Here is a 16569-nt window from a genome sequence, read left to right as displayed (position 1 = left end):
ACTCCACCGGCATCTTGGAAATGAGGAGAGATATTACCTCTCCTGGGAGAACTTCGACTCCCTGAGCTGAGCTAACTGCTCACTTTTCCATATTCCCTGAGCACTCTGTCCTACCACTATTCCCATACCAAACATGTTTTTTCTACACTGAGATTCTTGATTTGCAGGTAGCATTCCCCCCACATGGAAAACTGCAAGCCCCCCCAGGATGCAGAATATAACATGCTGATTGTTGTGGTCCAAAGACAGTGCCTGAAATATCAGTAGTTTTCAAGCATCTTGAATGAGAAGAGTCCTCAATGTAAATTTATTTCAATATTTAATTAAGCACTTATGATAAATAAGGACGTACTGAAGTCCGCTAGAGGTACATACCCATTGTGGGCTTCATAGGTTAACTGTTGTGTGACTGGGAGCAAATCCATCCAACACCGGCCCCTGACACCCACATTTTCCAACGTCATCATGACAATAACAAGAACAGACCTGTAGCTGTCAGTGTACAAGGAGACCCAGAAAGAAGGCAAAAAAAAAAAAAAAAAAGAAGCAGAAGAGATTCTCTGGCTCGGAATGAAATGGGAAGCACCCCCCTTTGAATGAGGGTCTCTAGGTTATGGGTAATGTCATACTTCTAACGATGGTGCTGGGTAGAGAAAGATTTACTTGCTTCTCTACAAACCTTTCACAGGTTATAAATATTCTTTTCCACGATTCAATAGTCACTGAAACCAATACAAATTTTCAAAAGAATTCCCTCTGTTCACTGATTTAATTAACACACTTTAAACATCTACTGTGTGCCAAGTGCTATGTTTTGGGAAAGTTCAGACAGGCACCAGTCACAGTCTACACCTTGAGGGGTTTGCAGTCAAACATGGGAGACACATACAACACCATAGGATGCTACTTATAATAGGTTCCCTCATTTCATGGGAACCCAGGAAAAAAAGGTCTAACCCATCATTCTCACTGCTTCTCATTCCACAAGGGAATGAGGAAAATCTTAAGATGACACATATGAGGAGGGAAAAACAAATTGCAGCCAAACACACAGCTCAAGACTCTGCAACCAGCACGTCGTTAAAAGTGATGACAAGCACATCAAGCCATCTCAGGCATAAACCCTGGTTCCTTTTGGTTTATTTTTCCTTCTTCTCATGCGCTTTATTATCTGGAGAACGATTTGCAGCATCTACTTTGCAGAATCCCCCAGTTAGAAATCTATGTATTTTTAAATATGAGTCAGCTAAGCTCTGATAACTTGAGCTCCATCTTCGTGTGAAGCCGCCAAGGGTAAGAGCCCACATACTGAATGCCACCCCTCCATCTGCTTACCACGTGTGTTGGTGGCCATGTCAGCCACTTTCTGGAAGGCGTCCAAGAAGGCAGCTGCTGCTACTACTGCTGTCCTAAAATGCAAACAGATAACAAAAGCATGAGGGCTGTCTCACACCAGCACATGCGTGACAGCAAAAGGGCTGGAATCCCTGCCAGGGACTGAAAGTCACCCTCCAAGAGGGAAACCCTGACTGGATACAGACAACCATCGGCTTAGTGGACCCTTTTTTTTTTTAATTGGAGTATAATTGCTTTACAATGTTGTGCTGGTGTCTGCCATACAACAACATGAATCAGTCATAGGTATGTGTATGTGTGTGTGTATATATCTTTATATGTGTGTGTGTTTCCCCTCCCTCTTGAACTTCCCTCCCACCCCTCTAGGTTGTCACAGATTGAGTTCCCTGTGTTATATAGCAACTTCCCATTAGCTACCTGTTTGGCATATGGTAATGTATATGTTTCAAAGCTACTCTCTCAATTCATCCCACCCACTTCTTCCCCCACTGTGTGTGGACCTACACTTTAAAGACTTTCTCCTATTGCACTGTACCCCAATAATGTATGGCTCATGCAGTACTAATCAACAAATGCTAACTAACTATTCTTCCTACTCCATTTCACCTGATGGTATAAAATTATTAACAAGTAAAATTTCACAAAGAAGGAAAAGACAGGTATTTCTACCTAAAAAGAAAAGCATCTTAAAAAAATATATAAGTGGTATGGCTGAAAGATACTTTAGAGTAGGAAAACAATATAGCTACACGGATTGGTAGAACGGATCCTGAAGAGACCTAGGTTAAACAATTCATCTTAGAGTTGGGAAAACGGAGATCACCAGTTCATACCACAGCTGAGACTAGCAGCCCAGTGTGACTTACAATCCCGTGCTCATCCCACTACAGGATCCCAGCTATGTGACTTTCCCCCCTAAATCATGACTATAGTGAAACCAACATACCATTTTTTCACGTTAGAATGCTATCTCTACAGCATCTCCTGAATTCCTAAAAGCTGAGACCAAGGAGGGGTTACTATCTCATTTACTTTCCTAGAAGTTCTCTTGAATTCTTCGCATTCTCTTGAGCACTGGGAGATGCCTTGAGCACCTTGTGATCTACTGGTTCCTAGAATCATGGTCCAAGAGGCCATTCAACAAAGTAATCACCACTGCATCCCAGGGCTGTGAACAACCAGGACGAGCAAGCCAGCCCCAGGCTCACTCACAAGAACCCGTACAACAGAGTTTACAGCCTGATGTTAACGTCCAAGTAGTTCACATATGAATACAGTCCTTATAGAGCATCCCTACTAATTCAAAGTCGTGAAGGAAGAAGATGAGAGAAAGAAAAAGTACTAAAAAGGGAAGAAGATGAGAAGAAGGATTTAAAAAGGAAGTTCAAAATGGAGGAGGGCAAAAAGAAAGAAAGAAATGACCTTTGAGCCTAAGCAAGGCAGCTTGGAAGGTGCTAGAAGTGGTGCCTAGGAAAACCTGGGCAATGGTCCCTTAGAGCCAAGCTTCAAAATGAGGCCTGATATTTTCCAGTAAAGCAGGAAAACATTCTGGTCAAAACACACACACACAGACTTACACACTAAACAAAAACAAAAACCCACTTCAAAGCATATTTCTTGAAGAGTTGGCACCAACTGCAAACCATGGAAAAGTTAGCTTTACGCTCTGAGATTTATAAACAACTCATTCAAATTTATAATTAATATCTGACCCAACAGCTGTATTTACTCTCACTCAAGTCAAGGCCGATCTTCCAGAAGAGCCAGCTGTAGAGGTGCCTCAAGTATTACACGGTCACCAGGGCTCCCGTGAAAACAAAGACTGTGGTCAAGTGTGAGGAATTAAGAGCTTTTAAACACCGCCTTCCGATGAGCCATATTTCACGGACTGCTTCTGTCACAGGACATCTTAGCCCTCTCTGATGGCGCAGAGCAAACATGCATCCATCAGCAGGAGAAAGGAGTGATTCAGTTTACACGCTCCAAGAGTCTGCCTCTTCTCTGGTCTTATCCTCATCCACTCTCTTAATACAGAAAATTAAACCACAGGCTTGAGCTTCCCATGGTGCTCTCAACCAGGTACTAGTAGCTTGACAAAATAAAGAAATGGTCTCTGCCTCATGGGGCCTGTTGTTTAACATATATGTACACACACACACGTGTGTGTGTGTGTGTGTGTGTGTAGGGCTTCCCTGGTGGCTCAGAAGGGAAAGAATCTGTCTGCAACGCAGGAGACCTGGGTTCGATCCCTGGGTCAGGAAGATCCCCTGGAGAAGGGAATGGTAAACCCACTCCAGTTTTCTTGCCTGGAAAAACCCCATAGACAGAGGAGCCTGGCAGGCTATAGTCCATGGGGTCACAGAGAGCTGGACATGACTGAGCAACTAACACTTTATATATATAATATGCATATTATATCTATACAGGGTTGGCCAAAACGTTCATTTGGGTTTTTCCATAAGCTGTAACAGAAAATCCTGAATGAACTTTTTGACCAACCCCAATATATTATAATGTACTTTGTACCAGTGCGGATAAGATTGCTTTAAGTCTTATTCTGTATGTTTAAGACAGCCAATCAGGTAATTATTTTAAGTTTTAGCTGCTTCATTGGTAAAAGGAGAAGAGCATCTTTTCCCTGGTCAACTCTGAAAACCTGCCAGCCAATTAAATGAGGCCAGATAAGAAGAGTGTGGGGGGAGGGGTTGTACTTACATGTTTTACAACAGGAGCAACCTCCTACAGGAGGTTTGAAATGAACCTATTTGAAACGAACCATGATGGCGGTAGAGTTGGGGGAGAGGGTCTTACAATCTGAGAAGAGTAGGTTGGATCTGATCCAAGACAAAGTAATCATAGGTTCTTAAGCAAAGAAATGGCAAAGGACTCAACAAGCAGCAAAAGGGCCATACTCTGAAGCCCATGGTCCATCTGAATGCCCACTCACCACTCTGGAAACCCCAGGCCCCACGAAGCTGAATAATGGACTGGGAAATTTCCACATCTCTCAAGTTCTCTCCTAACCTACAGGGGAGCCAGGGAATCCCCAGTCCTGTGGCCAAAGTTCTGGGCAGGAACCCCTGGGGTCAACAGGCAAAGTCCTAAAGAACTTCATGTTACTCCCCCTTCCTCTGTCTGTCATCCACATAGTTTCATACCCCAGAAAACACCTACCTGCTTTGTTCTCTGGAAAACCATCCCCATACACCCAAACCAACCCATGTCACCCCCACAGCCATGACCAGGGTCATGAAAACAACCTCTTTTTCAAATGTCCCAGCTCTCTTGAAGCACCCTAAGTGCAATCACACCCCTCTCCCCACTGCTTTTAAAAGCATATGGCTTTAACAAGAAGACGTTGCCTTATTTTCTACTGTACGTCAAATGATGTATTAACAAGCACATGATGAGGCAATAATAATAGCCCCTTAGAGCAGATTAGCATTAGATCTCATTGTTTTAAAACAGCTTTATTGAGACATAATTTGTATACCATAAAGTTCACCCTTTTTAGGTGTGTAAGTTAACAATTTTTCAGTAAATTCAGAGCTATGCAAATACCACCACAATCCAGTTTTAGAATATTTCCATCACCCCAACAAGGCCCCTCATGGCCATTTGCAGTCAACCTCCTTTCCCACTCCTAGCCCCAGGAAACCACTAGTCTCCATCTGTCTCTACAGATTTGCATTTTATGACAATTCATGGAAATGGAATTATACAAACTAAGCTTTAAACTCTGTAAGGATAGGCAGGAAGCAGAATGAACTGCAGAGCCAGACTGCCTCAGTTCAATTCCCTGCTCTCTCATTTACTAGCTGTGTGAATTTGGGTAAGTAATTCAGCTTATCTGTGCCTCAGTTTTTTCATCAGCAAAATGGGATAACAACTATACTTACCTCTTGGGGTCATGAGATTTAACTGTTACCATATACCTGGCATGTAGGGAACACTCTTTATATGTCATCCATGACTACCTTACATATAACTGACTTTTCATTTGACCCTCAAAATTCCAGTGGAAGGAGGCAGAGCAGATATGAGTTGATTTCACATATAGCAATCAGTGGTCAGGACACGTGGCTAGTAAGTGGCAATGCCACTGCATGCTCCTCTACCTGTAAGACTTCCAAAAGTAACCCTAGTTCAACTCTTGGGTCCCTGTTCTTGCATCCTTTGTCTAAGGCTGCTGCCATTTTCTTGAAGATGACATGCTTCTACTTACCGAAGCTGGGACTGCAGTTTTCCGGCTTTGTTAATGAAATCTTCCCAAACCGGATAACTCCCCTACAACAAAACAAAGCCATCAATCAGTAAGTCCAGCTGTGATAGATATCTGATGAAGACATTGGTAGCACACCCAACTCCAATGATAGGTGGGTCCAAATTCTAGATATGTGGAACATATAAGACTCTACCCTGAACCACCTGATCATGCCTCTGGCTGTTCTCCTCCTTATCCCAGAAGGCAGGGAGGAGGGAACCAGAGTGTTTGCAGCTCCTCTCCAGGACAGGAGGCTACTGGCAAGCATTGGATGGTAAGGAATCTTCCTGCAATGTGGGACACCTGGGTTCGATCCCTGGGTTTGGAAGATCCCCTAGAGGAGGGCATGGCAGCCCACTCTGGTATTCTTGCCTGGAGAAGTCCCATGGACAGAGGAGCTTGGCAGGTTACAGTCCGTGGGGTCGCAAAGAGTTGGACATGACTGAGCAACTAAGCGAACAGTACATCATTAGTCTAGCAGAATCTCAAGGTTGGGAAGTTACCTAAATATAGCTGCTCAGCTGATGGCTTGAGACCAGCATCTACATACTACATGGTTATAGGTGGTTTCCCAGCGTATTACAGCTAACAGGACACTCGTCACCCTCCATGGCAACCTACCTACATCAGCCAAGCTTTCCTTTCTATCCACGCAGTCTTACTCCTAACCTAGGAATCCACAGAGTTAAATCAATACTGCTTCCACATCCATCTTTTCAAAGAACTAAGGACAACCAGCACATTCATTCACAGCATTCCTTCTTTCAGCTCTCAACCGCAACTCCATTTCTACACGGGACCCTGTCTCACATCCCCACAGTGTCTTGGGGATACTCCATTATTCTCCACTCTTCTAAGTATAGTATGTGCGTGTGCTTAGTCGCTCAGTCGTGTCCAACTCCTTGCAACCCTATGGACTGTAGCCCACCAGGCTCCTCTGTCCATGGGATTCTCCCAGCAAGAACACTGGAGTGGGTTGCCATTCCCTTCTCCAGGGAGTCTTCCCAACCCAGGGATCGAACCCAGGTCTCCCGCAATGCAGATGGATTCTTTATCATCTGAGCCACCAGGGAAGCCCTCTAAGTATGATGCTTGAGACAAACCCTAAACTGCAGGTGCAGTTCTGGCTGGGGCAAACCACAGTGGGGTCTGACATAGCACATTAACTGTACACTAAGAACAGGTAACCAACCAAGAGTCAGTGCAAAATAAACCCAGAGAAGAGGAAGCCGTGGTTAGAGAAGCAGTGTCTTCCATAGAACTCGATGGACACGAACCTGAACAAACTCCAGGAGACAGTAAGGACAGGGAAGCCTGGCACGCTGCAGTGTCTGGGGCCGCAGAGTCGGACACGACTTAACAACTGAACAACAACAACAGCAAGATCAGGTAACCAACTAAGAGTTAGTGCAAAATAAACCCAAAGAGGAAGCTGTGGTTAGAGAAGCCGTGTCTGGCACTGAATCATTTAGACATAGAACTACCTCTAAACATCTGGCGGATTACGGTTGTAGGATAGGATATAAATGTTATGAACCTTGACAAGGTAAAAATAACATATGACACCTCTTGATTTTGTCATTAAGGAGAGAGGATGGAGAAACTGTAATACAGTGAATCATCTCATTTTTTATTATAGAAGCCCATCAATCCCCAGCTAGCCTGGAGCACAGAACAGTGGGGCCTTCCGTGAGAGCTGTGGACTTCTGTAAATACACTAAAATCTTCCAATTAAAGCTATGCTCAGGAAAAAAGAAAAAAGAAAAAAATAAGTCCCATCAAAATAGACTAAAACTGAAACTGAGTTAAAACATAATGATTTCAGCTTTCTAATTTTTTCCCCAAATAATTTTAATAATCTCCTCCCCCCTTATTCTTTATTTCAGTTATTATTTATTTTTATTGAAATATAGTTATTTATAATGTATCTTTTTCAAAATTTTGAATTTATTTTTTAATTGAAGGATAATGGTTTTACAGAATTTTGTTGGTTTCTGCCAAACATCAACATGAATTAGCCACAGGTATACATATGTCTCCTCCCCTCTTGAACCTCCCTCCCACCTCCCACCCCATCCCACCCGTCTAGGTTGTCACAGAGTCCCAGTTTGAATTCCCTGAGTCATACAGCAAATTCCCATTGGCTATCTATTTACAGGTCATGTATGTTTCCATGTTACTCTCTCCATACATCCCCTTACTCTTTTAAGAGCACACTTTCTTAACCTTGCCACCGCTGACATTTTGAGCTAATTTTTTTTTTTTTGTCAAGATGGAGGTGGGGGGCTGTTTTGTGCATTACAGGATGTTCAGCAGCTACTCCACTCACTAGACGTCAGTAACACTCACGGACGTCACCTGATGTGACAAAATGCCCCCAGACATTGTTCCTATGGGGCAAAATCCCCCCTGGTGAAGAACCACCGCTTCAGGGGAATGTCTGAGAAATGCGTCCCTTCTAGTGAAGAAACAGTTATCTGAAGCTCAGCAAGTTCTTCCGTATTACTTCATTTCAATTTCAGTTCTCTTAAGGTAATTAAATAATTATTATTTTGAAAATATGCTGCACAGAACACCTGTTCTAAAGGTGTGTTCATTTATATATTTTGAGTCTTAAATCAACCATGAATATTCATTGGAAGGACAGATGCTGAAGCTCCAATACTTTGGCCACTTGATGCAAAGAGCTGACTCATTGGAAAAGACCCTGATGCTGGGAAAGACTGAAGGCAGGAGGAGAAGGGGGCGGCAGAGGATGAGATGGTTGGATGGCATCACCGACTCGATGGACATGAATTTGAGCAAGCTCCGGGAGTTGTTGATAGACAGGGAAGCCTGGCGTGCTGCAGTCCATGGCATCACAAAGAACTGGGCATGAGTGGCTGAACAAGATATTTCTCAAGCTATCAAGTCTGTCTGAAAATGCGCAAGATGTCAGGAAAACCATCTACCAAACATTAAAATGGAATGTTTCTGGGAGCTGAGATTGGACCAATGTGTTGTGTTCCTGTTTGTACTTTCCTCCATGCTATAGTTTCCTGTTCTTTTTTTTCTTTTAAATAGGGTCATACATCATTTTTATGAAAACAAGGTAGTCACCACTACACTTAAAAAAATTTAAGATCAAATTAGCGGTTCTGGCAATAACAGCACCGTGAATTTACAATCCACACAACCCCTAGAATCTGTTTCACCCGGGCTGCTAGATCACATCCATCAATTCTGCGTCTGTGCGCTGGGGACCTGCTCAGCCCAACTGCACACTCTGGATTTATTCCTCCAAGTGGCAATGTGCTCCCGTGGGACACTGAGCTGCACCAGGCCAGGGAGTCTGCCTGACTGGCTCCTGGCAGAAGTCCTTTGACAGCTACATCTGAGCTACTGACACCAACACTCATGCACAGGTCTGGTCATCATCTGCTAAACCACTTAGCCTCCATCCCAGCTCTGTGCCCCAATCTCTTTAACCCAAGAGCATAACTTCGTTTGTTTTTGAATGGAACCTCTAAGGGCTCAGGCTACCTTTCCAGGTCCATTAAGACATTATGGGGAATCCCACCTATAGCATTTACCATTTTGTTATCAATACCAAATATGAACATGCCTTCTATTAATATATCTACATCCAGGTAATCAGGGGTAAGGACCAAGATCAGAGTCCTCTGGCTGGGCACTAGAGATCTCTGTTCAGAAGGACTTCAGCATCCTTCAGAACATGAGAGCGTTATCAACCAATTATAGCCTCATCTAGCTAGTCCTTCCCTTTCTGGTAGACAAGACAGCATGAGAAGCTTTACGAAAAGCCTGAGGATGTTCACAGACACTGAGCATCAACTTCCAGTCAAAGGAACTAGCATCTCCCATCTGCACACAGGACATGAGAACTAGGCCCCCTCTCTCCAACACCAACCACTCCTATCCACGGAACCCCCGCAGAAGGTCACCGAGATGATCCACAGTATTTACCGGAATGGCGGGAGCACCAAATCTTGAGTTCTAGCCATGGCCCTGGCAGTGAACGATGCCGGAGGGGGGATGTCACTTGAACTCTCAGGCCAGCTCTTTACAATGGTCAACAATAAAAAGTTATAATTCCATCACCATTATTGAACACTGACATCACGGAACACTGAAAGAACGTAAGAAAGAAATAAGGAACACAAACGCCAGGGGCCAACCTGCTGGCTAGAATCTCAGCTCTCCCCCCCTGCCACGTGACAGCGGGCAGGTGGTCTGACTCCGGCAAGCGTCAGTCACCACTGCCCCAGATTGGTGCAAGGAGGAGGTGAGGTCAGTCATCCCAAGTGCCCAGAGCAGTGCCAGGCACTCCATAAGGGCTCAATAACCTTTGACAGGTTTGATCCGAGCATCTGCAGGCTCCCAAGAATCTCCTTCGGGATGCTGGGAGAGATGTTTACAACTCTACAGGTCGGGACTTCCCTGGGGGTCCAGTGGTTAAGACTCTGTGCCTCGACTGCAAGGGCAGTTGGGTAGGGGTTCGATTCCTGGTCTGGGAACTAAGATCCCACAAGCTATACAGTGTGGCCAAAAAACACTCCTGAGGTCAGAGGGTCCACCCAGGCTGTAAATCCCTCTAAGAACAGAGCCAACTGTGCATCCTGAGTTCCCCATAGTTAACGCAGACATGGAGAGAGACAGTGGGACACAGTGTCTGCCAGTGTCTCTGCTGCTCCTAGTACAAGGCGGACGGAGTACTCAAACCCCAGACGCATGTGCCTGAAAACAACTGCTGGAGCCACTTTAAAAACGACTTACCTGCCCCCACCTGGAGCCTCATTTCAATCTTTACCAAATTAGCAACAAAAGGAGGGTCCCCGCTGCAATTAGGGGGTACAGCACCCAGCTCTCCGCCTACGAACACCCACTCTGCCAGATGAAGGCTGCCAACAGCCACTCTCTCCCAACTTAATGATATTTGACAGCCTAGATATTTGACAGTCTATCAAAGAGTATCAGGCCCACCTGTTTTAGGCAATATATAATTTAATGGATTCTAAAAAAAAAAGAACTTCTAAGAACAGAAGACAAAAACCTCCTTGTTGAGAAATTTAAGTGTGTAAACGTTATTAAAATTTAAAAGGCAAGGTGATGTTGGGTTGTTCCAGATTTGTTTTTTTTTTTAAGTTTTTTTCAAGGAAAAAAAAAGTTTCTACCCACCTGAAAATAGTTTTACTACAAAAATTCAAAAGATTGGAGGGAATGAAGAAGGGACTTGGAAAATGAAAAGGTTACTGAGAGAAAAAAAGCCCTGGGTTGTTCTAGACAACGAGGCTGGGTAAAGGGGAGCAGACTCGAATTTCAGGAGAAATTTGCCAATCAAGGCACCGTAGGCACTGAGAGGCCTTGTAGAAAGCAAGTCCAGTGTGGTCCTTAAATTTCTAATCTGCGCTGCCCACTAAGAAACCCCAGAAAGCTGTCTCTTGACATTGTGTCTGGAGGGGCTCTATTCACGTTTAAGGAACCCCCAGGGACGCATCCTCAAAACTACGAGAAAGTCTCAACAGAGACCCCACTGTGGAGCTCACCAGACAACACAGACAGGTTTCACAGCTTTCCAGACAGACCAAACTCAAGGAAAACAAGACTCCTGCCGAGCACGTGGGTTCCGCCAAGTACAAAGTCATGGGAGAAGGGAAACGAGACTCTCCTTCTGGAATCTCCTTCTTGAATTTCTTTGGGGGTGCCGAGGGATGGGGGGAGGGCAGGGAGGTTTTGAAGCCTTGGCAGTTTGTTGAGAATAGAACTCAGATCACACCAGGTTCTGGGAGAAAGGAGAGACCCTTGTTGCTGGAAACTGCTGTATTTGCAAACATGGGGAAGACTCTTTTTAGCAAGCCGCCTGACCTTGCCCACTTCCTACAGGGAGAGAGACGGGGCCTGCCTGAAGACAGGCTCTAAGTCTACAGCCACAGGCAGGTACCCACCACACAGACCCCCCACCCCCACCCCGAGCCCCCACCCCACACCGGCTGTTCTCTCTTCTAACCTCCGGGGGCATTCAACAATCTGGAAAACTCCTACTCAGCCATCAGCACCCAGTTCAAATGTCACCTCCTGCAAAGTATCCTGGGACCCCCCTTCCCCACCGGCTTCCCTCACATCACACAGTTCACTTCTCTGAGCCTAGGTTTTCCCCACTGAACTGTGGGCTTGAGGACAGAAAAACGGAAGGAAGAAGGGAAAGTATTTCCAGTAACAGGGACAAAGACAGGGAGACAGGGAGGACACATGTGGGCTCCTCCAAGGGACACCAGAGTGGCACACTGATGCTGGGAGAAGCAGGAGATGGCAGGATGGACAGGGAGAGCGTGGGCAGCTGTCTAGGGCAAGGTCCAGGGTTGAACTACAAATGGGACTTCATTCAAATGGCGAGTGACATGAACCCCAAACCAGTACGGCGATAAGAGAACCTGGCAACCCAATCACATGCCTGAAGGCAGCCTGGTCCCCTGGGGGGTGGGGAGGAGAATAAAGTCATCTTCTCACTTCTGAGAAAAAGGCCTACCTATCTCGGTCAATTCCCCAAGAGTTTGTTGACCACTTGAGCAGACAGACAAGTGGGCTGCCCTGGGTGTGTGCTAAGTTGCTTCAGTTGTGTCCAACTCTTTGTGGCCCTGTGGACTGTGGCCAAGCTCTCTGTCCATGCGATTCTCCAGGCAAGAACGCTGGAGTGGGCTGCTGTTTCCTTCTCCAAGGGGATCTTCCCAGCCCAGACTTGAGCTCTGGGGATACCGAGTCCCTATCTTCTCCTCCACTTATCCCACAGCCAAACAGCTGGGCAGGCCACTTGCTGGCTTGGGGTTCTAGTTTGCTTTGTATAAAACAGAGGCCTGGGATGGCATCCCACATAGAGCAGAAGAAAAAAACTAACTTCCCGGGCCCGGCTAGTTCACAGTGCCCGATGAATAATGCAGGCTCCGCCTCTCCAAGCCCGGCCCACGTGACAGCGGAGCCTCGGGGACAGCTGAGGGAATGAGACACCAGGGCTGCCGCTTGGGGAACACAGAGGAGCCTGGAGCCTGGATCAGAGGAAGGGCCATTTGATAGGAGCCAGAGACCCAAGGGGACTCTCAGGAGGAAGGAGGACTTGCCTCAGCTGAAAAAGAAATACGGACCATCAGGGACAAGTTACAGGGAGTCAGGTTCCAGAGAGAGCTGGCTGGCCAGCGGCTATGGCCGATGAGAACCCAAGTTCTAGGCACGTGACTGGACAGGCCATCTCCCAAACCCCTTTTCACCTTGATAAGCACCACTGTCACCACCCTCATCGTTACACCTCACCATGTTCTGAACAGCCCCTAGATGCCTCATAAACAGACCAGCACGTCTCCAACATTAACTGACAATACTATCATCTGGAGATCTTGCAAAAATGCAGTTTCTGAATCTCTTGGTCTGAGGTGGGGCCTGGATGTTCTATCTTTCATCTGAGTGATGCTGAGGCTGCCGGTCCATAAACCACACTTGGAGGGGCACAGCTTGATACACACTTTTACTACATGTTCAAAAAACCTCATGAGGCAGGTGCTGCTGTTATCCCACAGCTGAAGAAACCTAGGGCCAGAGAGGCTGCATCTTAGCCCTCTAGGCTGAAATGTGATCCCTGATCTGCCCCTCCAAGCACTACCCTGACTCTGGAAAGAGGAAGCAGCAAGATACACAGACCCGGCCCTCGGGCTGCAGGAAGCCCAGTACGCAGGCTGGATCCTGCTTTATATCTGGGTTCAGTAAAAGCCAAAGAATTGATGCTTTTGAATTGTGGTGCTGGAGAAGACTCTTGAGAGTCCCTTGGACAGTAAGAAGATCAAACCAGTCAGTCCTAAAGGAAATCAACCCTGAATATTCATTGGAAGGACTGCTGCTAAAGCTCTAATACTTTGGCCACCTGATGCGAAGAGCCGACTCATTGGAAAAGACCCGAAGCTGGCAAAGACTGAAGGCAGGAGGAGAAGGGGACGACCAACAGAGGATGAGATGGTTCGATGGCATCATCGACTCAGTGGACGTGAGTGTGAGCAAACTCCGGGAGACTGTCAAAGGCAGGGAAGCCTGGCATGCTGCAGTCCATGAGGTCACAAAGAATAGGATACAACTTAGTGACTGAACAACAATAAGTAAACCAGATAAAGTAGGGTGGGGAGCAAGGGCTTCCCAAACAAATAACCCCTGATTATAACTGCAAAGGACCTGGGAGAGCTGTAATGTCACCTTAGAAATGGTCAGGATCCACAACCACGTGAAAAATAAAACATAAAAGAAAAGCCCTTTGTGCAGAAAACATCACACACCAGATAGACACACACCGGAAATGTTGAGTCACCACGATCAGCGGTGTGATTATGGCTGATTCTGTCGCATCTTCAGGTTTCCTGTGGACACTGGACCTAATCGGCTTCTACCAGGAGGTGGGGGAGCCTATCCCGAGCATCTCTCCAGGCTTCCATCCCCAGCCCTGCCACCAGGTGCCTCCCCAGGGTGAGTGTGAGGGGTACAGTCCACAGCATCCCTCCCCTTCTTCCAGGGACACCCCTAGGTGAGCTCAGCCTTCAGGGAAACAAAAACAAAGCTTCAAGAGGAAGTTTCTGACCAAAGCAGGAGCACCACTGGACTCCACGCTTCTTAAAGCATGAGGCAGGAATCTCTGACTTCCAGAAGTGGGTACCTGTCACAGCTTTGTCCCCAAAGCCACCCTTCCCCACCTCATCCAGCAAGATGAAGGGCTCCCAAGGTCCTCTGATGAAAGGAGCTGCGTAAGCCCCTCCACCATAAAACCATTCGTGGGCTTTTATTTTCTGACTGGGGCTTGCCTAATCCACTAATTACCCCTGTCCATCAAGTGGATGACAGCCTTGCGGATAATCAGCGGTTGCCTCCTTACACGCCCACCCTCACCCACCTACCCAAGCTCACCAGCAATAAAAATGCCTATGAAAAGAACCTTACAGCTCTGTGCACACTTCATGGATGCTGGCACCTCCCACTTCAACAGATTTTCCCTCCCACCAAACTCCGCAAGCCCCAAACCCCACCCTGGCTGCTAGGAATAACACCTGGGCAGGAACCACCAAAAAGGGCTGTGCCTGTTACGTCTACAGTCATTATTCTTTTTTTAGTGTCTTTCCACTGAATGTCCATCTCTCTGCCTGGATAGAAGGCCCTGATGAGTAGCCATACCCAGTGTCTAAAAGGATCAGTGTGGTCTGCTGGGTGGCTGCCCAGCTTCAGATCTCCCCAGACCTACATCCGGTGACACTTCATTTTCATCTGTAAACGATGACCATGGTAGTCCCCTCCTCAAAGGATGCTAAGGAGGGTAAGTCAAAGAAAAGGAGGGTGCAGAAGGGTGACTAGCACCTTGAACTCCCGAAATGCTAGCAACTGCCATTTTAATGAGTCATGTACAAGGCCACCCAGACTCGGACGTTTCATGAGCACCTAGTATGCACAGGTTGGGCTTCCCTGGTGGAACGGTAAAGAATCTGCCCACAATACAAGAGACCTGGGTTCGATCCTTGGGTCAGGAAGATTCCCTGGAAAAGGGAATGACTGGCTACCCACTCCAGTATTCTTGCCTAGAGAACGCCATGGACAGAGGAGCCTGGTAGGCTACAGTCCATGGGGTGGCAAGAGTCGGACACGACTGAGTGACCAACAGTGCTATGCACAGGCACCGGGTGGTGCTTAGAAGAAGCCAAAGTATTGAGGAATGCTGCTGTGTAAGCCACTGATCCTGGAGGGCACCACACTCTAGATACAAAGCCCTGGAAGGTGCAATTGGTACAAACTTCTGGACGGGAGTGATTCCTCACCGGGGTCCTAAATGACTGTAGCCCACCAGGCTCCTCTGTCCATGGGATTCTCCAGTCAAGAACACTGGAGTGGATAGGCATTTCCTACTCCAGGGAAATCTTCCTGACCCAGGGATCTAACCCACATTTCTTGTGTCTCCTGCTTTGGCAGGCAAATTCTTTACCACTAGTACCACCTGGGAAGCCTGGAAGAAGAGGGGAAAAGAAAGGACGGGAGGAAGCCTTCCCTGCAAAAGAAAAAGAATTAGCCAAGGATAGAAACCACAGGAGATCATGCTACATTCAGACACGAGTCACTTTGTTCACCTGGAAGACATCCCAGGAAGGTATGGTCTGAGGGACGAGAGTTGAGGGGGGCGGAAGAGCAGGGAGATCCCACCCACTCCACAAGCTGCAGAGGAGGCTTGTGGTGGCTCAGGGAGGCCCAGGAGCCACCTCCACCTCTTCTTACCCAAGGAAGACTCCCAGCACAAGCTCCCAGAGAGACTCACCACCAGGGAATGCCTGCTAAACCTACAGATCCCTGCAACCAGCCCCAAATCAACACAACCAGATCCCTGGGGGTGGGGCCCAGGAGTCTGCACTTAACACATTCCCCAGGGGACACTCACGCTCTGATGGCCAAAACCACACACAGATCTGAGACTCATCACTCTAGACAACAGGCCACAGCCGTCTGAGGCCTTGGATACTGTGGTCTCGCGATTTCTCAGTCCTGATGTACAGGCCATGCTCCTATAGGAGTAATCCCCAGTGATAACCACCTGCACAGGGGAATGTGAACAGACACACATTTTCTGAAAGGCATTTGGCAACGGGTTTCAAAAAAGCCTTGGACGTATGTGCCTTTGACTCAGGATAAATCTTTCTGGGGAAACCACCAATGTAAATCAAGGTGTAACTGCAAGGATCTATTTGCAGAAGAGCTGCTCAAGGTGAAACACTGGACACAGCCTGATCACAAATCACTATGGAACTGGGCTCCTGACTCAGGGCCTTTGCACATGCTCTTTCCGTGCCTGGAACACTCATTATTTCTTTGATGTCCACATACTTCATAAGTTATCGCCCAAATGTCACCTTCTCTTTGAGGTGAGGCTTTCCCCAACCACCCTATTT

General features: G+C 46.8%; 1 protein-coding gene across 13 annotated transcripts in view; it reads right to left on the bottom strand.

Annotated features, from left to right (window-relative positions):
• MTSS1 (MTSS I-BAR domain containing 1) overlaps window positions 1–16569 on the bottom strand; it is a 162600-nt gene that overhangs the window by 132614 nt on the left and 13417 nt on the right. For all 13 annotated transcript variants that reach the window (XM_068983777.1, XM_068983781.1, XM_068983774.1 and 10 more), the window contains 2 exons: window positions 5582–5643; window positions 1336–1409 (listed from right to left, as the gene is read on the bottom strand). In XM_068983777.1, coding sequence (XP_068839878.1) covers window positions 1336–1409; window positions 5582–5643 — 136 coding nt within the window. The remainder of the gene's footprint in view (window positions 1–1335; window positions 1410–5581; window positions 5644–16569) is intronic.

This window comes from Capricornis sumatraensis, chromosome 11, assembly GCF_032405125.1.
Source record: "Capricornis sumatraensis isolate serow.1 chromosome 11, serow.2, whole genome shotgun sequence".
Classification (NCBI taxonomy): domain Eukaryota; kingdom Metazoa; phylum Chordata; class Mammalia; order Artiodactyla; family Bovidae; genus Capricornis; species Capricornis sumatraensis.
Note: the sequence above shows the minus strand (reverse complement) of the source record. Positions and strands in the feature narration are given on the sequence as shown.